The sequence below is a fragment of the Lactuca virosa genome, chromosome 1 (genome assembly GCF_052849685.1).
Source record: "Lactuca virosa cultivar CGN04683 chromosome 1, Lactuca_virosa_CGN04683_v6, whole genome shotgun sequence".
NCBI lineage: Eukaryota > Viridiplantae > Streptophyta > Magnoliopsida > Asterales > Asteraceae > Lactuca > Lactuca virosa.
In genome coordinates this window covers 47,694,647-47,717,026 of record NC_136426.1, presented here as the reverse complement: position 1 = coordinate 47,717,026, position 22,380 = coordinate 47,694,647, and the positions used below count along the sequence as shown (strand labels likewise).

The following is a 22,380-nucleotide window of genomic DNA, read 5'->3' as shown; positions in this document are numbered from 1 at the left end:
AATTATAGTATTTTTTAAATATTCCAGCTTTTTTTTTTAATTTTATTGAATTTTAAATGCTTTAAAAAAATTGTAGTTTTTTTAAAAAAAAAAATATTTTTTTCAATTTTTTTTCAAAAATTCATGTTTTCTTTAAAAAATTAAAAAATCTGCACTTTTAAAAAAAACTGAAAAAAATACTACTTTTAAAAAAATCCGAAAATTTGATTTATTATGTAATTTTTTAGACATTTCTATTAATATTTACTACAATAACACAAAAATTAAACATTAAATGAGATTGATAGGATTACGATCATGCCCTTAATGAATTAGTTTTGATCTAACGATCCATTTTTAGTTCTCGGGTTCTCGGGAAACTATGAGTTCTCAACCAATCTCAACCCTATATATATATATATATATATATATATATATATATATATATATATATATATATATATATATATATATAAAATTTACGTTTCATAGTTTGCGTTCATGTCTTCATGAAGGGTATAGTAGGCCCTTTTCTCTAACATCATGATAGAGAATGTTCACCATTTACTTGGTCGTGACGCGTTCACACACGGCGCACGTACATGAAACGTAATACGAACTTGCGAAAATAATCATGTGCGACGAACATTAATGGAACGTCATTTAAATGGGTTTTTCTTTTCTTTTTCATTTATTTTGTTTTTTTTCGTTTTATTATTATTATTTTTCGTTAAAAAACAATTTTTTTAAATAGATATATGCTCGGTTTTAAAGATTTTAATTTTTTTTCGTTTTTTTAATGTTTTTTTTTTATTTTTTTTTTGTTTTTTTTTAAAGTTATTTTTTTGTTTTTGTTTTTTTTAATATCTTTACTACATACTTGCAGATAGTAGAGTCTTTTTTTTTTTCATTTTTTGATTATTTTTTGTTTGTTTTTTTTTTTTGACTTTTTAAACTAAATATCGGTTTGAATTTTAATGTTTAACAATTATAAAATTTTAAATTATAATAATGTTAAAGATCATAATATTTTTCGTTCATATTTTTTTTTAAATCATATTATTTTTGGATCATAAAATTTTGAATCATAGTATTTTGAATCATAACGATATTATGCGTCATACATTTTTGGATCATATTAATTTTGATCATAATATATTGAATTAAATAAAGTTTTTGTTCGATACAACATTTGGATCATTATATTTTTTGAATAATTTAATTTTGAATTATAAAAAATAAAATAATTAAGGATCATTAAATATTTGAATCAAAATATTTTTAGATAATAACAAGTTAAGCATCATAAACATATTGAATCATAACATTTTTAAATCTTAAATATTTTGAATCATCTTTATTTAGATTATATTATGTTCAACATTTTTTTTGAAAACTTTTAATCTTTAAATTTAAGTTTGGTATCTAAAACACTTTATTTTTTGAAAAAATCTTTTTACATAGTCATCAGAATAGTGAGTACAAGTATTCCTTAAATTTTTATAATTTTTGGAGAATTTATTTTTCTTTGTTTTTTTATAAATATAAAAAATTAAAAAATATAGATATTTTTTCAAATTTTCATGATTGTGCTTATTTTGTAGAAAATTAAATTTTAAGAAGATTGGTTTTTTTTGCAAAGAAAAAAAGTTATTAACTAAAAATGAATTAAAAAAAAAAACAAAAGAACGACTATAGCGTCGACACGTGGGGGGGGGGGGGGGGGAAGTTGGTAACGTTCAATTTTCAATCAAATTCCTAGCCTTCAATTTTTATTTATCACCCATAAACTTTTTTTTATACTTCCATAAATAACCCACATATTTATAAAGATTATTCATTTTTTCACATTAGATCTTAACCAACCAATCGAATGAATAAGGGTCCGAGATTTGTCGTCGCAGTTTCTATCATTTTTGGTGTTTCTTCTTATCTCATATATATATATATATATATATATATATATATATATATATATATATATAAACCCTTTTCATGAGGAGCCTTCTACAAAAAATTCGCTGAGTTCCAACAATATATATATATATATATATAAACCCTTTTCATGAGGAGCCTTCTACAAAAAATTCGCTGAGTTCCAACAAGTCCACGTACCCTACATTGGGAACGACACAAATAGCAACACGTTCGGTCATGTCGCTTACAACGCAAATACGAACATGTCGCTCAAAACCTTATGTCATGTCGATTACAACTTAATGATCGTATTAGCCCTCAAAGCGCCCTTTCTTCCTCACTGCGAAATACCCATCCAATCTGCAACAACAATCCGACCATATCATCCCAAAACGAAAACCCATATGCTGAGATCATCCGATTTACATATTGAATCAAGAAGAACGAGGAATCTATCAACCCTCCACTGGTATGTTATCTGTAAGAACCCTAATTAAATTCAAGTTGTTTTTTACCCTTAATCAGAACGACCCTTGAAATTCTGCTTCCATGAAACTATTTGAAGTTTGTCCCTTATCCTCGGAAGTCCCAAACACAATTTTCTTCCAGAGATTTGTTCCAGTTTGTAATTTCAAAATCTTTCTTGGCAAAACCATAATTTTTTGATTCCTTAATATAATCACCTTTGCCTTTCATGGGTTGTTATATTTCTTTATTATTATCTTTTAATGTTATAAAACTCTCACTTTTAGGATAGGAGTAACCCCATATGGTTTTGCTTTTCATCAATTCCTGTCAAATGTTTTAAATGAAAGTAATTTGAAAGTAATGATATGTATGATCTGAAAGAAATGATAGATCCCCTGTTGCATTTATAAGACCTTATAAACCAACTTAAAATGCAACAATAGAACATTCACTTCCAATTGATTTAAAAAGTGCAAATTTGAACTTAATATCAATATTTATTCATGAGCTGTAAAATATGTTTTCCATGTATGCTGTCAAGTCACTTGTTTCAAAAAGTGCAAATTTGATCTTAATATCAATATTTATTCATGAGCTATAAAAATATGTTTCCCCTGAATGTTGTGAATTAAAATTCTCCTTTCTGGAATACCTATATTGTTTATATCTTTGTTCCTTCAATTAGATGAAATGGGTGATGTTTCCTCATAACTGTTAAAAATTTGAATATGGTCTCAAGTATAATGTAGGGAATTTAATTAAAGTAATTTCCTTGTGCATTATTTGTTGAAAAGAGGGAGCAATACATATATGTATATCAAATGACCAAGTTAGTATTTTTGTCATGATTTATAAAAAATCAATATAAATCGATATAAGACGACATCATTACAATCTTTATTTTATATATTTATGTTAAATACAGTCATTTAAAGTCTGTATTTCATTAATTCAATCAGTGGAACAACCAATCATTTAAATAAAACTTGCATTTAGGTATAATCACTTATTTTTTTTAATGAAATTTACAATCATAATTTATTTGTTAATTGAACTTGATGAACTAACTATTGGTAATGAACCAGATCAGATCATCAACTGCTGAAATGAACCAGATTGGAAATTGCAAAAGTGATTCCAACCAAAACTACCCACACATGTGACATGTAAGTCATTACTCACAAAATATTCTCCATTTTCTTTACCTTGCACAATATCATAATCTTCATCTGAAGTGACAATTACAGGTCTCAAATAAGAAAAGACATCCATGAGTATAGTTATATGATATAGCATTTACTAAATTGGTATACGTTTATCATCAAATTTCAATACCATGATTGGTAATCATCAACCATCAAAAATTCAGACAAAAATAACAACTGTTGGTGGTTGTTCCAAGGTAGATAAGAAACTATACATGAGAATAGCTATCATAAATTGGAATTTTTTTTTGATAAATGTGATGATATAATAGAGAAGTTGGATATGTTTGTATGTGAAGGTCAAGGGCGATAATTGAAATCGATGATGGAACCGGAACAATTGGTGCAAGCATTTCAACGCCAGAAATTGAAAAGTTCATTCAATTAAACCCCAGTGAAATCAAAGATGCGGAAGAAAATGTAAGCCTACTAATTTAAATATTACAAATGTAATTTAACGCTCCTTTATTTAAGATTAACATTTAACAAAACAGGAACAAAATGTACAAGATATAATTGCAAAATCAATTGGATCATTACCGCTTCTAGCATATGTATGATCATATCAGACATCGAACCAAGAAAACTCTATCACAAGATTTGTCATTGTCAAGGCACATAGACTCCCAGAACATCAAAACGAAAACAAACAACGGATCCAACAATCAAATGAAGATCAAACTTTGTCAACAACAAAACCACGTTTCCTAAACAAACACAGAAGCGAAACCAACAAGACAATGGGAAAGCAAAAGAGATAGAAACATCGACAGTTGGCACATCAAGACCAACAAAAAAATGAAATAGAAATTGACAATTATCAAATTTGAATAAAATTTCTGAACTATAATTATATTTGATAGTGCTAATTCCATTTGTATATTATATTGATCATTTCCGCATTATGTTATATTTTATGTAATTAATTCCAAAGATGATATATTATTACATATTTAGTTTGATATTTTTTTTCAGTCTAATTATTTGTTGTTGCTTCTGAAAATAGTACATAATATAACATTCCATTACATTAATAAATTTATAATAGTTTACATCTCTTATATAATAACCATTACATTAATAAATATATGATAGTTCATGAGAATGTGAGTTTTACTTAGCTACCATTCTATATATATCTACAAATTCATTTAATAGTTTATCGCTTAGCTATTAAATTTGTAGAATGATTTAATACTTTGTTGTACTTTCTTTGTTGATAATTGTGAATCAGTTAGTTGTGATATGTTAAGCTTGATAGATCATCATGAAAATTTAGATGCTTCCAAAATTTCACAAGCATACATGTCCTGGCGATTTTTTTTTTTTTAATAGTTTTTTTAGAGACACCGAAGAGTTTGATTCCCACCCATTTGATGTTTGGATAACCATAGTCATATCCGTCTCTCCTCTCTGCCATTACGTCATACTTAATAAAAAGAACCCAACCTTTATTTCTAAATCTCAGGTAGGTTTCTTTAGTTTATAATTGTTTACTCTAACATACTTTGCTTTGGGTTTACTTTTTTCATTTTAACAAGTGCAATGGTTTATTTGTTTGTGTTTGATAAGATGTGAAGGTCATTATATCTTTAAATACTATTTGTGAATTAAGTGTGATCAATCATTATATGCAGGTTATTGATATAAGATCTTATGCAAAGGTTATTGATATAAGATCTTAATTAAAAACTTATATCCTATTAAACGGACCCAAATTAAATTATATAATGAACACATTGCAGGTAACATCACATAGAACATCATACAGATACTTGAATCTACCATCTTTATTAATCATTTATTGATCTGAAATTTGCAATTAGAGGAGTATGATTTTTGTGGTCGGACCAAGTCATGTTAGATCTGAAGTTTTTTTCATACAAAATATGGATTTCATCATTCATGAAACGGAATGAAATTCATTAAAAACGTGAAAACTCCCTTACTTTTTTTCTTAGGTTTTTATCTATACACTTTTTTTTTACCGTAGGTGGAGGGTCATGACATTCATAGTTTTTATAACATGGTCTTCCAATTCTAGGGTTATCTTTTTGTTAATAATATATGATGTTCAGTCGTTTGTAGACACTTTAGGGTAAACTTCATCCCACCTCAAATTTGAACACTTTTAGCCTCCCACTCTTTAATAATCATTGATCATCATTTTTTTTTTTTTGGTTTTAGGTTAAAGGATCTTAAATTGTAACTTACGGTGGACGTTCCGATAGGTGATCTTAATCATGATCATAATCGTACACCATATCTTCTTTTAGCTCATCCCTTTTCGTATCATACCTTCTTCATTCTCTGGTTGTGTTGCAATGGTAATAACAGACTTTAATCACCTCGTTTTGTTTTCCATTGTTATATTATAAATGTTATCATAATTGTAACTATTGTTTAGTGAAGAAGATCTCATATGCCTAATTGTAACTATTATTTCCATTTTTACCCTTGATTGTGGTTATATCTTCATCATTACTACTGTTTCCATCTCCACACGTGGAGTAGCTTGCATAATCACTACTTGATGAAGTAATATAATCATCTCTTCTTGGCCTTTTTTTTTTGAAAAAAACAACCTATATACCTTGTTTCGGTCCCTACAAAATCCCATTAACTGGGCCGGGGTATAACCATAGATTTCACTCGGTGGTCAGAGAATCTGCTTATTGATACACATCTTTTTCTTTAGTATGTTTCCGAATATCCATCGCCATCCTTATGGGTTTCTTAAATTCTCAACTTATAAATGATGGTAAATTTTGAGAATGAGCTCTACATTTTATCAAGTGACTATAAATTTTGTGTTAACTACTAAGGAAGAAAGAAGGGTTTAAAATATGGACTGTTGTTCGTCAATAAGGGATGACCACGAGGTGTTTGATGAAAAGCCAACCCAAATAAAAATTGTTTCTATCCATTTTTATGAAAAAAAACACCAAACTATAAAGGGTGAATGGTGATGGTGGTGGCGATGGTAGTGGTAGTGGTAGGTAGCGGTGGCAGTGACAGTTGGTGGTTGGTAGCAGTAGCGGTGGGTGTTGGTGGTGATGGTGGTAGAGGGTAATTTGGTAATTTTGCACTTTACCACTAAATTTGAATTAATTCCATCCAAACTATAAAGGAATTCACTTTCATTTATTTGGTGGGAAAAAAATTCATTAAGGATTCCATTTCTATCTCAAAAAGTTGAACCAAACACTCAAATGTGGTGTAATTGGATTCCAGTTTAGCTAATTCATTTACATTCCATTGTTCCAGTGAACCAAACATCCCCTTACTTTACTATACATTCATGTTATATTTGCTATTATTTGACATTTGTCTTATTTTAGGGTATATATATATATATATATATATATATATATATATATATATATATATATATATATATATATACACCTCAGGCATTCAAAGTATGTCTACAAGATTGCAATGTAGAGTGTTCATGTAAGGTTTGATTGACGTTTTTTAAGTTTTCAATAATGATTTTTTGGCTATATGCTGGATTGTGCAAAATAATTGGATATCTGTCAAAAACTCTCTATTCTATGGGATCAATCAATGTTAAAAATGAATTGTTTAGCCGTAAGATGTGGATCACGGATCTTGATCTATGTTGCTTTCCATGAGCGTCATGAATCTTTACATATCAAGGTGATTATCCTAAGCTACACCGACATACAAAGGGAGTTCCTCTTTATTGTTGGTGCCTTAGTTGTGGCATTATTTTACTATGAACGCTCTATACAAACACATTATTAGTAAGTTATATAATCAACACTCCCTCATAAAACATGTCTAGATTGAATTGACTTCTAACTCTAGAAAATACACCCACTTATAGCATTGTATTTTTATTTTTTGGTTATATGCACAATATACCTTAGTTAACGGTAAAAAAAGATACCAAAATTATCCCCCATGGGTCGTGCTTAGCACGGGCCTCAAACTTTTCTAGTATATATATATATATATATATATATATATATATATATATATATATATATATATATATATATAGAGAGAGAGAGAGAGAGAATGGTTATATTAGAAAACAAAAAAACCTTAAAAATAATAAAAATTCATAAAAAAAATACTTAGAGATCACAAATCTTTTTTTGTTTTTTTTGACTTTTTATATTATAAAAATCGCAACTTTTTTTACATTTTCGTTGAAAAAAAAATCGATTTTTTTTGGTTTTTTTTCAAAAAAAAATTTCAACGAAAATGTAAAAAAAGTTGCGAATTTTCATAATATAAAATCAAAAAAAGATTTGTGATATCTAAGTATTTTTTTTAATGTATTTTTAGGGTTTTTTTGTTTTCCATAGAACATATATATATATATATATATATATATATATATATATATATAGAAAAGTTCAATACACAACCATTATTAATAAAACAAGGAACTAAGGAACCAATATAAAAGATCGAAATTTAAAGCAATCACCGGATTATAACAAAACACATTTCTTTTTTTTTCGTTTAATTTTTTTAGGCCATGTTTATTTTTTCAAAAAAAAATAGCGAATATACAATTGTTCATGATTTTCCGTTGTCTTTCCATAGAGATCCATATTGATATACAAAATAATGATTTTTTTTTTCCAGAAAAGCCCAATTCATTCATTTGTTTTTAGAAAAGTTAAAACCTATTTTTTATCGAAAAAATTTAATAAATATATCAAAATTCAAAATTTTTGGTACTCTTTAAACATAGATTCATAAAAAAAAAAAACAAATTTTCAGTTTAAATTCACATTATGAATCTGCTCAGATTCACATTGGTAATCTACTCATATTCATATTGCGAATCTGGTCAGATTCACATTGTAAATTCTGAAAACTAAATTATATACAGTTCAGATTCACAATGTGAATAAATCCATTTGTTGATTTTAAAAACTAATTTATTAGTAATCAAAACGTTAAAATATTATAAAGTTACATGAAAATATATTTAAATTCATATGTAAATTTCATTAAATTAATTTGTAAATGATCAAAGAGTTGAAATAGTAAGTCAGATTCACATTGTGAATGTCAAAATTGAAATATTACAGTTTGAACTCATCGAGGCTTTTTTTTTTTTTTTTTGTTGTTGTTGTTGTTGTTGATGTTGATGTTAATTAATAAAGGACAAAAAATTAAGATTTATAGTTAGTTTTTTTGGATAAAAATAAACTTAAATATTGAAGAAAAAACAACAAAACGAAGTGAGTTTTTTCGAAAAAAAATGTTTGTTTTTTATATATCAACTTGGATCTCTATGGAAAGAGGACGAAAAATCATGAATAATTGTATATTTGTTTTTTTTTCGATAAAAAACATGGCCTAAAAAAAATTTAACGAAAAAAAAAGATGAGTTTTTTTAGTAAAGATGTGAGTTTTTGGTATAATCCAATGTATGTGCGTCCAATCTTAGTCGTTGATCATTATGATTTCTGACGCTTACGATTAGTTCTTTGGTTCCTTGTTAATAATGGTTCTTTATTGAACCTCACCCTATATATATATATATATATATATATATATATATATATATATATATATATATATATATATATATATATATATATATAGGTAGGTAGGTAGGTTAAATCGAGAACAATGAAAAGATTGAGAACACACAAATCAAGACTCTCCAAATATTAAGATCGAAGGCTAATATAAATTGGCCCTTTATGAAGATCTTAAAATTTTCAGTATCATGTGTAATTATTAAATGAGCATCAGGGTAGTAAAGGAATTTTAGTTCTTACGGTTTCCACAAAAATAGCATTCATCCATCAATTGCTCATTCTCTCTAGTTAAATTAGGGCTTGAATTCTTGCCATCCACTACAAAGATCACCACCGTGAACCCTTAGCCACCATTATTCCTACAACTCTACACCAGATGACCATTGAGAACCCTTAGCCACCATAATCGCAGTAACTATACACCATTACCATCTCCTCATTCACATCAGCCTACACGTCTTAAATATCCTTATACTAGTAAAAAACCACCACATTAAAGCCCTGCCACCATAAGTTCATCTCCAACCCATCTTCACCCCCCTCCCATAAATAGAGTAAAAATGAGGTAAATAGTGTTTCATGTCCAACGATACTCCATTTTTTACTCCAAAAAGTATATTTCTCGTATATTCTATTTTGCAACTTACATATATTTTCAAATACACCCCATCTACTAACTGGCTTAACATATATATAATCTATCTTTTTATTCGTTACATTAATATTAAATAAATAAGATTATATCTATTTAACACTTGTAAATAAAATATTATACATGCATTTATATAAATATTATACATACAAATTTTTAAATAAATATTATACATGAATTTATAGAAATATTACACATACACACTTTTAAATAAGCTTTTATAAAATACGTTATTGTTTTTTAAATTTTTATTATGTATTTAAACTTTTATATGAATTTGATACACAAATTTTTTTTATATTTATAATTAATTAATATAGATTAATATATAACAAAATATCATAAATATTAAATATTACATTTAAATTATAGTTAGTAGATAAAAATAAACTTCAAATGTATAAAATAAAAAGAGATGGACTAAAACCGACAACTGAAACTTCAACTCCATTTTGGGAGAAATGAATAGTGTTCCTCAATATTTGATGGAATACTATTTATCTCTCCTAAAATGGGGTAGGATTGGCGGAGAATAAGGGAGGAAATAGAGGAAAAATAGAGTTTGGGGGTGGGTGGAGATGCTCTAATACCAACATCTTTTTCACTGTTTACGTAGTCCACATAATCGAAACAACCACATACATACAGGCAGCCACACGACACCACCAATTGGGAGAGATGGATTCAGGTACGAGTACAAAGGAGAAATCGAGAATGGAACAATAGGAAAATCAGTCGATTCTCTGGTGACAACTTGCGGTATATAGGTATGATTAAATCTAAAACACTTTATAACCTATTTCCCTTGATGTATAATCGACTTTTTTTCTCGTTTATTGACGAAAAGTTGTGAGTTTGGATATGATTTTATTCAGTTAGCGTTACTTCTTGCTTGACACACATACTCTCAGTTTCTGTTTCTTTCATACTTTATGCAATCCTTAAAAACCAAAGCATTAGAATATATTATCTTTCTATCATATGAAGGGACAAATTGATGCAAAATCATTGGTAGTTTTTTCAAATATTTATTATTGTTGTTTGTAAGAAAATCTACAGGATTGCCTAACAATGGTTGAAGTTGTAAAAGAACTTGAAAGTCTTTGAATGTCAAGTAAGTTCATGAATATTTATTAGGATAATTTGTTTCAATTATGTAATTGTCATAATAGTAGGAAGTGGATTTGCATGATTTTCCAATTTGAACTTCTTTTGCTTTAATCTTTTAATGTTTTGAATTTTCACCTATACACACAGGAAGTCTGGGAATGGGAACAAAAGTTGCTTAGGTATTATGAGAATATGATCAAAATTTTAAAACATCCAGTACGTAATATAACCATTTATGATATTCTTGGATGTTACACCCATCTCTTAGAATTGATCAATGTATGACATTAAGGAGTCAAAGAAATGGTTTTTAAGGAAAACCATGTCACGACGTGACAAGAAGGTTGTCATGATGCGACATACCAAGTATGAGAACGCGTTTCGGATGGATCTTACGGCGTGACAAGGGTATGGTCACGGCGTAAGGATGGATGCAACCCAAGTCCATGATCTTTTAGGATTTCCTTCATATTTAAACCATTAATCTCAGATTTAGGGCTTCATTTCCAGCCTCCATCACCCTCTAGAACCTTGAAGCAAACCCTAATACCTTCTTCTTCATTTGTGAGCCTACCCTTGATGATTTGGTGCACTTGGAGGGAAGACGAAGGCCCTTGTGGTATAGAGAACCTCTTGGCAAGCTTGGAGTTTGTATTTAAGCCATTTCTAGACCATTGTAAGTATTCAATATCCAAATGATATGTTGTTAGCTTCTAGATCTAGGCTTATTGTCCCTTTTTCGTCATGTTGTGGAAGTTTGGATGGAAATTTCCATAAAGTTGGCAAATTTATGGATCCTTGAGGTCCCTTGAGTGTTATATATAATAGATTTGAAGTTTGGCTAAGTTTTTAAGACATTCATATGATTGTGCTTCCACTTTTCATTATTTTGACTTAATAAGAGACCAAGACATGCATTGGATATGCATGTCTATAAAGCATCGATTTTTAGAAGGTTTTCGGAGTATGAAGTCCTTCTAGAAAGTTGGAATTGATGGCTTAAAGGATTAAGGGCTGGATGCATTAAGTTATTCTAATTTGTTGTAGTCAACATGACCATATGGAGGTCACGATGTGACGATGAGTTTTTGCTATTGTTGGAAGGACTCTGCCACGACGTCGGGGCATGGCCATCACGACGTGACAATGGTTGATCGCGACCGAGTTGTTCAAATCTTGAGTTTTGGATCGGGGTTGAGTTGTTGGCCACGACGTGACCATGGGCTGGTCACGACGTGAGAATCGGCTGTTAGTGATGTTGAATGTTGGCTTTAGTTGTTGACTTTAACCTTGACCGTTGTCTTTTGGCAAGGGTTGACTTTTGGTCAAATTTCTAGTTTTAGAAGATAGACTAAGGGTTTATATTGTGTGGTTTATTAGGAGGTGTATAACATTGTTCGTTGGCCGTGAGAGTTGTTAGCTATTGATTATATCAGCAAGGTGAGTATTCTCACTATACTTGTAACATACCAAAAATAATAAGTAAATTTTTTTATTTTTAAGTCAAACAAAACCATCAATCATTCATTTCAAACCATCAAAGTATGAAAATGTGGAAAAATAGTTATCAGAGTACAATCCCAAAATCATAAAATGTTGAACACTGATGGATGCGATGCGATCATGCCAGGCCCTTCCCCTTTGAACCGGAAATATCTGAAAAACATTTAAATATAAACTTTAAGCACAAAGCTTAGCGAGTTCCCCAAAATACCACATACCATACATATAATGGGCCCCGCCTGACATCAGGCCCCGCTCGGTACATATATGTCAATAACAGGTGATGGGCCCCGTCCAACGCATTCATCAGGCACCGCCTGGCATCGGGCCCTGCCCGATATACATACAAAGACATACAATACATGAAAGAGTCACAAAAACAACTAGCATCCTATAAACATAAATTAATGGGCCGACATTGGTGCCTTCGACTCGAAAATACTGTGAGGAGACTCACCTCAATCCGATGATAAAAAAGTTACACACTCGAGCTGCTGCTACAAAGGTTCCTCATACTGGACATAACCAAGACCAACCCTAATTAATAATTAGGGTAATAACCCATAATCAAATGTCCAAATCACATTCTCTCTTACTAAGGGTAAAAGACCATTTTTCCTTTCCCATACTAGACCCAACTAAACATGGCCCAAGGCCCATAATGTCCCAAGGTCCAAAAATGGCCTAAATGGACTTCTAGGAGTATGTTATGCGTACTCCTCCATTATGCCCAGCGTACCAAGCTCAATTTGGGGCTAAATCTGTTATGCCCTGCATAAACAGCGGTTACGCCCTGCGTAATCCTCTGTTGCCCAAAACCACTTTTTTAAGCTCTTAATACCTAAAGACTAAACGTCCAACTCATAGATCTACATCTTGGGAAGGTCTTAAATGATAAAGTCGTCAACTTTAAGCATTTTCATGGCTTAATAGAGCCCAAAACCAAACCCTAAGTCCATAATACTCTCTAATAACCTCAAAAACTTGCATGAGTGGGAAATATCAACAATGACTTCATTTTTATGACACAAGATCCTCAAAAACAACATAAAGTGACAAACTTGAGCTATGGAGTAGCTTTTACTCACAAGAGCCAAACCATGGGACCAAAAGTTAAGAAAATCTAAAACCTAGCCTATATCTAAACCATAAAACCATAAAGGTATGAGCTTTATACCTCCAGAAGCTTGCAAAGGTGATGAAGGCCCTGGATCTACAAGCTCTAGCCACGACAATCTTCAAGGAAAAGCTTCTACTCATTCACTATGCACCAAGAACACACAAATAGGGCTCACATAAGCTAATCAAGGGTTAGGGTTCTAGACAATGGTAGGGTAATCACTGTCATCCTCAAACATACATCCCTGATAGGAGTATTGGCCGCCTTACGACTATGAGCATCGACCACCATGTTGGCCTTCCCAGTGTGATAAAGGATCTCAAAATCATAATCTTTCACCACATCGAGCCACCTACGTTGCCTTATGTTCAGATTTGGATGATCCATCAGATACTTTAATTGTGGTCCATGTAAATGATACAACGAACCCCACACAAGTAATGACGCCAAATATTGAGGGAAAAAACCACCGCCCCCAGCTCCAAATCATAGGTGTGATAATTCGCCTAATGAGGCTTCAGCTGCCTCGAAGCATAAGCTATCACACGACCCCTCTGTATCAATATTGCCCCAATCCCGAAATCGACATATCGCAATATACCACTAAATCATCTACACCTTCTGGTAGTGTCAAAATCGGAGCCTCACATACCTTCTGCCTCGAGGTCTCAAACGTCGACTGTTGCTCAGGCCCCCAACATACTTCTTCGTCAACTTGGTCAAGGGAACTACGATCCTGGAGAAATTCTAAATAAACCTTCGATAATACCCAGCTAAACCAAGGAAACTCTGAATCCCATATGGAGACTTCAGAACCTCCCACTGCATCATGACCTTGATCTTGGTCGGATCAACCAATATACCCTTCTGATTGAAGAGGCTCCCCAAGAACTACATGTCACGCAACTAGAAATCACACTTGCAGAATTTGGCATACAATCTTTCCCTCCTTAGAGTCTCTAGAACCTCTCGATGATGATCTTCATGTTACTCCTTGGTCTTAGAATATACTAAGATATCATCAATGTAAACAATCACTGACCAATCCAACATCGGCCTGTAAACCCTGTACATGAGATCCGTGAATGTTGTCAGTGCATTGGTGAGCCCAAAGGCATCACCACGAACTCGTACTGACCATAACGATCCCTGGAATTCGTCTTTTGAACATCCTCATCCCTAACCCTCATCTAATGATAGCCTAAACGCATATCAATCTTGGAGAACCAAGACACACCTTGTAACTAGTCAAACAAATCATCAATCCTCGGAAGCGGATAATGGTTATTTACCGTTAAATTGTTTAGCTCCCGGTAATCGATGCACATCCTGTGGGAGCCATATTTCTTCTTCACAAAGCGTTTGGGCGCTCCCCAGGGTGAACTACTCAGTCTGATAAACCTATTGTCTAACAGCTCCTACAGTTGTGTAGACAACTCCTGCATCTCCGGAGGTGCTAACTGATAAGGTTCCTTGACTATCAGAGCCGCACCTGGAACCAGATCAATACATAACTCAACCTGCCTCTCCGAAGGCACTCCGAGAAAGTCCTCCGGAAACACATCTGAATACTCTCGAATGACTGACACATCACCAATCGTCCTCTTTCTCTCATCCCTAGTATCCAATACATAAGCTACAAAACCATAACAACCCTGCTGAAGATACCTCTTACCTCTCGCAGTTGAACAAAGAGTTGGCCCTCATCGAGCATCATCGCCATGGGTGACTAGTTCTCCCCCACTTGGGGTTCGGACCCGAACTAACTGGTGCTCATAATCAATGATTGCCCTCATTATGGATAAAATGAAATTGAAAAATATGGGAAATCGAGTCTACAAGTCTAGTTTCCAGAAAGTCTGATATCACTGTGCTTGGAGTTGTGGATTCTCGTTTATAATGAAAATTGAACATGTGTCATGGTGGGAAATTCTAAAACTCTTGTATAGTGTTGATTAAATGGGAATGTTAATATTATATTTATGTAGGTAGTAATCTTGAAACCCCTTAGTTATGTGATTGTTTGGGTTTGTTTAGGGTGTTTGGCAGCCGTGTTGGGAGTTTTTAGCCATACACAAAAATTTGTGTTTTATATGTTTGTACTGTACAATTCTATAAAGCTCAAATTGTTGTGTATGACCAAAAATTATTATCTATAGATCACTACCCTTAATTATTATATAGTGAATGCCCTACTCTATATATAAGGTGAAAATAACATGATAACATATTTGATTTTCCAATTGCATTTTAATTAATTTTTGGCTGTTAAAAGAACCGAAATTTAAGATATCGTAGAGGTTGGAGATATGAGTTTGCTTGTGGCATATCCGTATATATGTCGGCCACATGAGTCGTCTCATGTATCCGATCATATATTAAAGTCAAAAGAAATCAGAATCTTTTTGGTCATCGCAGTTTCCAAGAGAATAAGCTTATCATCTAAGCACCAGCAAACCTATGGAACTCGATTCGACCAAATACGATTGACGGCTAGACAGACTCTCATGGCGAAGACACGTATCATACAATGCAACCATTCACCACACACGCGTCCAGACACCGCGATCGTCATCTCCCACGTTTGCTGTTCATCCATATCTTTAAAGCCCATGGTCTGCATCTACCGACCTTACCGTCCCTCTGTCAATTCAATAACGATTAGACTTAACAATCGAGAGTTGTCGATCAAGACGATGCATCTTGTGTTCCTTTGTCTTGTTCTAACGTCGCTGGTAACTGGAGCGACTTGGTCTCCTTCTCCACCTCCTCACCACCACCGATTTGTCGTCGAATTCGATGAAGAACCCGACGGGAACACCAAAGTTTCGATTTCACAACACGACGACGATGCCAAGATCGACGCCGGTGGCTTCGCAGCTGGGCCGAGAGAGCTCTTCGGCAAGTGCAGATATAAGCTTGCGAACGTAATCGAGAAGACGAAAAACGTTGTTTCTGGTAAACGCATTGATGTTTCAAGCGAGCTTCACAACTTCGAAGAGCAGGTGAAAGAAGTAACGGATGAAGTGGTGAAAGTTGGTGATCCTAAAGTCAAATTATCGGAAAAACTATCGGAAAAGTTTAAAGCAGTCGGAGAAAAGGCCAAGGATGTGGCTGGAATCGTGAAAAATGCTGTGGGGAAACCACTAGGCCTGTTTACCTCTGGGGAAGGCACAAAAGGAACGCTTAAAGACTCGGTACTTAAAGTGGAACAATGGGATCTTGTAGATTCACCAAAGCGAATAGGGGAAGATATTGAAAGTAACGCTACCCGGAAAGTTGAAGAAGGGGTGGAAGAAATGAGAGAAACAGTGAAAACTGTACAAGAAACTAGTTGGAATGATCTTCTAACAAGATCTACCAGTATGGCGACAGTATTAATAGACAAGATACAATCAGTGATCAGTTGGTGTCACTTATTAGGGTTCTCGACAGCTTACGGGATGGGAGTGTGGGTTACGTTCTTTTCGAGCTCTGTTTTGGGCAAGTGTCTACCTAAGCGACAGTACGGAATGATCATAAATAAGTTGCACATGGTGTATTTCAGGGCAATGTCGTATTGTATCGGGGCAGCTTTCATCGGGTATCTGGTAAGCCTCGGGAGAAATTTGTTCTTTTTGTCCAACAAGATGGCGGTATTTCAAGGATTTAATCTCCTCTCTGCGCTTCTTATGAATTTGATCAATATGATGTTTTTGGAGCCTAGAGCAACAAAGGTAAGATGCATCTATTTTACAATATCTTATTTCTAGTTTCTTGATCCATAGAAAGGTTATTCTAACGTGGATTTTTCTTGATTGGGTGCTTGAATAGATAAAGAAGATAAAGGAGGACAGTGGAACAAAAAGTACTGTATCATCAGAGAAACTACAACTAAGCACATACTCGTCGACGTTGAACTTCTCGACAATGGTGGTGCTCACATGGCACCTGGCATACATAGGTCAACTAGTTCAAGCTGGAAACCCATGATCTATGGCTGCAAGAGAAGGCACTTGTTCTTCATTTGACCATCAGATCACCAGATCACTCTGGTCATCTTTGTTTCTTAATATCCTTGTTTTGAGAGAGAGAGAGAGAGAGAGAGAGAGAGAGAGTTGTAGAGAGAGTTGTCAATGCGAGGAGCTGATCAGGTTTTAAACGACTGATCATCTGGTTTCATACGTGCATCATATACACATTGATGACTATGTGGATTAAGTTTATGAGTTCGATACATAACATGTCGGGATGGTTCATGTTGTCCTTAAGTATTTTCCAACTATATATGATGAATTTGGTAACGATGTTTTAGTGTGTTCATTTTGGGCTTTATGTAGGCTAAAACAAGAACCCGGCAATTTTTATCCATTGTCCGTTGAAAAGTTGGGGACTTCATCTTCTAATAACAAAAACGCCACCTTCTTATGAAAACCATTTATTGGATGTAGTATTGCGACATGGAAAATAGTCTTACCAATAAAAAAATACCCCTTGTAGAAACAAGCCGAAGATCGAGCTGACAGAGTACTACGACATCATGCACAAAGAAATAACTTCTTTAAACTCTTGTATTCGTTTTGAAAAGCTAATTAGTTCTTCTATTACAATTTGGTGATGCCCAATAAGAGCACCCTAAAGGTAGCTCGAATGGCTGTCGAAAAAACTTTTATCGATCGAGGCTCTTGATGAACTTTTGTGTTGGAGAGTATTTTTCCAATGTGAATAGATGCCTTCCAATTATACACATTACAATATGGATGATACACATGATCGATCGAAAGTGTTGCAGTAAACATAGATATAAAGTCTATGTTAAATGTTAACATCCTGTTTATATATTGGGAGGTTAAACATAAATATAAGTTATATATATATCTTAACATCTTCCTGCAGTTTTATATATCGGGAGGTTTGTCCAGCCGTTAAAACTGACCGGAACTCATGAAATAGTTTAAGACGAAAGATCTTTCGTGAAACTATCTATATATTGAGAGCCCAACAATTTGAGTTAGGGCCAAAACAATTTTATTATACTGATGAAGTGAATGTCAATTTCAATAGGTTTTGAGCTGACGTTGGATTGTATTGGCCAACATGTAAGCAACATTGACGTTGTCACAGAAGACGATGGTGGAGGAGAACAATTCTCACTACACGAAACAGAGTTACGACAGACAAGTTCATCGCTAAATCCGTTAAAGGCTTCCAGTGACGGAGTTGTTCGTCGAAAAAACCCTTGTCATTACACTACAAAAAATATGTCATTTAGTGGCACACAAAAAGTGCCACTAAAAACCACAAAAAGCGGCACACATAATGAGTGCCACTAGAAACGCTCCCATTAAAACCCTTTAGTGACACTTATTGCTTTTGTCCACTAGTACAAAAATGACATACGGCCACGCTTTCCGAAAAACGGCCTGTCACACTTTTTATTAAAAGTGTGGCCAAAGGTCATTAAAAAAATTTACAAACTGTTTTTGGATACATTTAAATTAGTTTGTGTGGCTATTGTATAGATAATCAAAACTTTAACCACACTTAATTATACCAAATGTGACAAATATTAGTCACACTCGAACATTGAGGCCATAGGTCACAATCGGCCACAGATACCGATTATCATTGTCGTACTTTTTTTTATGAGAGACAGTAGATAAGCGTATGTTGACATGAGGCAGTTGTATGTGTGTCTATAACATGGTGCCTTTTTAGACACATAACAAACAAAGTAGCTAAAAGGTGATACATATGGTCACACTAAATATTTGTGTGTTCATAGGGCGGTTCTGTACTAGTTGTACTTAGTTAACACAAGAAAAGAAAACAAGTTAGTATTGGTTGTTTATGGTCATGTACATTTTATTATGTGTGTCAAAATATGATGAATTGACTTTGAGAAGAAACAAATATTGTGAGTGTAGGTAGCATTTAGTTATGATTACAACTATTATATGTGTCTATATGTAAATATAGTTATAGAAGAACAATAATGTCTTATCGGTATAATTAGGGGTCGTTCATTGAATATGTTACTATAATTATGTAATGTTCATTCTGGTTTTACTATTGTATTTGTAAGTTTAAAGAATATTCTTCATAAAATGAAAATTTGTTGCTGTAAAACTGAAATTGTTTCCTGGTTACGTTATTATACAAAAAAATGACAATTTTAGACTTTTTGGAAGACTCATAAATTTGACTATTTTTATCTTTGATATCATTTGGCAGAATAAAAAAATGAACAAAAAGGTCAATCATGTCATTTTACAAAAGTACATTGCTTTTTTTTTGCAGTTAAAGGGTTGTATAAATTAATGAAAAAAATTGAATGACAATTTTGTAAAGTTACCTCAACAGAAACAATTTCTGAAAAAACAAAAAAAAAATAATAAAAACAAAAACAAATAACATTATAGTTGTATTGAATAAGAGCTATAAGAAATGACCAAATTGCTCTTTTTGTCATCTATTCTTTTAATTGCACCAGATCATACACCATTAAAAACTGAAAAGAATACAACTTTCTTTAACAGAAAAGTATGAAAAATAAATGAAAAGAATACAACTTTGTCTAACATTGCATAACGAAACTACATTGCTATAATATGCAGTTTATGTTATATCGAAGTTGTGAGGTTAAAATAGTGACCGAATTATACTTTAGTTGAGGCAATGACCTAATCTCCAGTTGCATTAATACATGTTATTTTCAATATAATTAATCAAAATACAACTTACCAACATCTAAAACCTTCTAAAAAAAGTTTTTCATTTCTCTCGTCCAAGTTCCAATACCACCTACTTAATTGGTAAAGTTGAGAACTTAAACTACCTAACTGTCAGAAGAAAATACGATCATACAATAAAACAGAAAATCCAAATAAAAATACTAACATAATTTTTTTCATGACATAGTAACACTTCAAATCCAAATCAAAAAGACAAAAGACTATGCGTTCTAATGCAATGTGGTTTATAGGAATTTACTTAAATACATAACACATCATAACCATACATAAAATACCAAAAGTACCTTGAAAAATACAAACACTTAGAGATAAGAACACACCAGACACACATATAAATGAAACAACTTATAAGGTGAATCAGGGACAAATATTTACCAACATGATAAGTTTCTATTAGAAAGGAATCAAACATGATGTCAAAATACATAAATTCAACCCAAAAGTAAAAAAGAACTCTCATATTATGTCAATAATTCTTGGATACAATTACAACTCAGAAAAAAACTCACTCTAACCTATACATCAAACTAACCTATCTCTCAGAAGTTATAAGCTTCAAATTTCTGCAAGAATCTCACAAGAAAGTATAGAGAACAATCATGTACTGTTATTATAGTTTTTTCCCTATGAATGATTAAAGAGCTTCGAGGGTTTATTCTTTTTGATAATTTTTCAAATCCAACTTTAGAACCGAACATAAATCAAGCACAGAGATGATCAAGATATGCACCGCTTGGAATTTTCTTGAGCTGAGATCCGGGGCCCTGTATCCATTCGTACAAACGCAAGTAAGAAAACTTACACGATTTCTAATCAGAACAACAATGAAAGATAAATGGGATTTCCATCGTAACATACTTGTTGTATGGAAATCGGTTTGCTAGCAGAAAGATTGTCGTATAGCGTTCGGCGGTCTTCCTTTCCCTGGTTGGCCTCTCAGTCGGCGTAGCAGGTGATTTAGAACTCGAATCGGTCTTCTTTTTCTTCCAGCTGCCTTCGGCTTTTTTCGCGCTATCTTCTTCTTCTTCATCTTCGCTCTCTTCGTCTTTAGCTTCTTCTTCATCCTCGCTCTCTTCGTCTTTTTCTTTAGTCTCTTGCTCTTCTTCGCCTTTCTTTTCGGATTCCTCCTTGTCCTTCATTTCGACGTCGGGAACGTCTTCTTGTTTTTCACTCTCTAGGGTTTCCATATCGGAAGCCATTAAAACCCACAAAAGTCGATAATTCAAAACCTGTGTAAGCGTAGATTCGTTGTGTAAGCGTAGATTCGTGTTTGAATTCAGACGCTATTTATGTATGTATATAGAAACACGGGTACAGATCCAGAAACAACCGAAAACCCTATAAGGTGGAAGGAAAGATTCAAAAAAAAATTTGTTAAAGTTTTGGGCTATTGAGTGAATTGTGCAAGCAACAATAGATGAACACAGGGTGAAGAAAGGAGTGAGCTTTGTTGCTACTGCAATTGAATCAAGAGTTGTAGAAATCTCGTAAATGGTTTTTGGGGGCAAGAAATTGGGGGTAAAAGGCGCGCTTGGTTGAATTGTGGGGAAGATTTTGAGGGTTTTGAATTTCGTGCCAAATATGTTAGTGGACATCTCCATATCTCTTCCCGGTTGAATGAAATTTTTGCATCGTTTGCTTTTTCTTTTTAATTCAAGAATCAAGATCTCATCCCAATTCCAAAACCCCAAAACCTTGGATCAATATTTACTTGATTTCTCATTTCTTTATTAATTGTTTTTTTTTTAATTTTGATAGCAAAATTTAAGAAATAGTCGAATAACAATATAATTTTTAACTTTTCCTATCATACTAGTATTTTTTTTTCATAGTAATATCATGTTTTTCAATATTTATTGTTAAAGTATTATATTTTCTCAAAAATATCGATTAAGTGTGATAGGTAGCTACCATTATTGTCCTTTTTTCACATATCATTTTTTATTAACTTTTTTATGAATAAATTATTTGAAAAAATAAATGATGCTTACATAGATAAAAAAAAATTGTTACCTATAACTCTATGACTCTATGTATATTTCTTGAATAAAATGTTTGATTATGTAAATGATAAAAGTTTTTTGTAAAAAAATGTACATATTTTGGTCAGTTTACAAAATAAAATAAATTTATTTTTTAAAAAAATAAAAAAAAT

At 32.5% G+C, this 22,380-nt stretch overlaps 2 protein-coding genes and 1 long non-coding RNA gene across 5 annotated transcripts; 2 read left to right on the top strand and 1 right to left on the bottom strand.

Annotated features, from left to right (window-relative positions):
• The first annotated feature begins 2,035 nt into the window (after positions 1-2,035).
• Positions 2,036-4,463, top strand: LOC145104588 (uncharacterized). 3 transcript variants are annotated; one of them, XR_013707105.1, is made up of 5 exons: positions 2,036-2,365; positions 3,450-3,530; positions 3,612-3,766; positions 3,869-3,989; positions 4,064-4,463. It is a non-coding gene; the product is annotated as an uncharacterized LOC145104588 (long non-coding RNA). The 3 variants fall into 3 exon arrangements; XR_013707106.1 differs by having other exon boundaries at positions 3,600-3,766; XR_013707107.1 differs by lacking the exon at positions 3,612-3,766 and having other exon boundaries at positions 2,039-2,365.
• Positions 4,464-15,871: 11,408 nt separating this feature from the next.
• Positions 15,872-17,793, top strand: LOC145104583 (uncharacterized). Its single transcript, XM_079041804.1, has 2 exons — positions 15,872-17,207; positions 17,305-17,793. The coding sequence occupies exons 1-2, from the start codon at positions 15,999-16,001 to the stop codon at positions 17,461-17,463; spliced, it is 1,368 nt and encodes a 455-aa protein (XP_078897930.1). The 5' UTR covers positions 15,872-15,998; the 3' UTR covers positions 17,464-17,793.
• Positions 17,794-20,595: 2,802 nt separating this feature from the next.
• LOC145121581 (uncharacterized) lies at positions 20,596-21,931 on the bottom strand. The gene is made up of 2 exons (XM_079057320.1): positions 21,084-21,931; positions 20,596-20,989 (listed from the first exon to the last, which is right to left on the bottom strand). Exons 1-2 carry the CDS (start codon positions 21,422-21,424, stop codon positions 20,878-20,880), a joined length of 453 nt encoding a protein of 150 aa, XP_078913446.1. The 5' UTR covers positions 21,425-21,931; the 3' UTR covers positions 20,596-20,877.
• Positions 21,932-22,380: the final 449 nt, after the last annotated feature.

What these genes read in the sequence shown, in the direction of transcription:
- LOC145104583 (XM_079041804.1), top strand. Translation starts at nt 15,999, where the DNA reads ATGGCGAAGACACGTATCATACAATGCAACCATTCACCACACACGCGT. An exon ending in TGGAGCCTAGAGCAACAAAG is followed by an intron (nt 17,208 to 17,304) that starts GTAAGATGCATC and finishes GTGCTTGAATAG; the next exon opens with ATAAAGAAGATAAAGGAGGA.
- LOC145121581 (XM_079057320.1), bottom strand. Translation starts at nt 21,424, where the DNA reads ATGGCTTCCGATATGGAAACCCTAGAGAGTGAAAAACAAGAAGACGTT. An exon ending in AACCGATTTCCATACAACAA is followed by an intron (nt 20,990 to 21,083) that starts GTATGTTACGAT and finishes GAATGGATACAG; the next exon opens with GGCCCCGGATCTCAGCTCAA.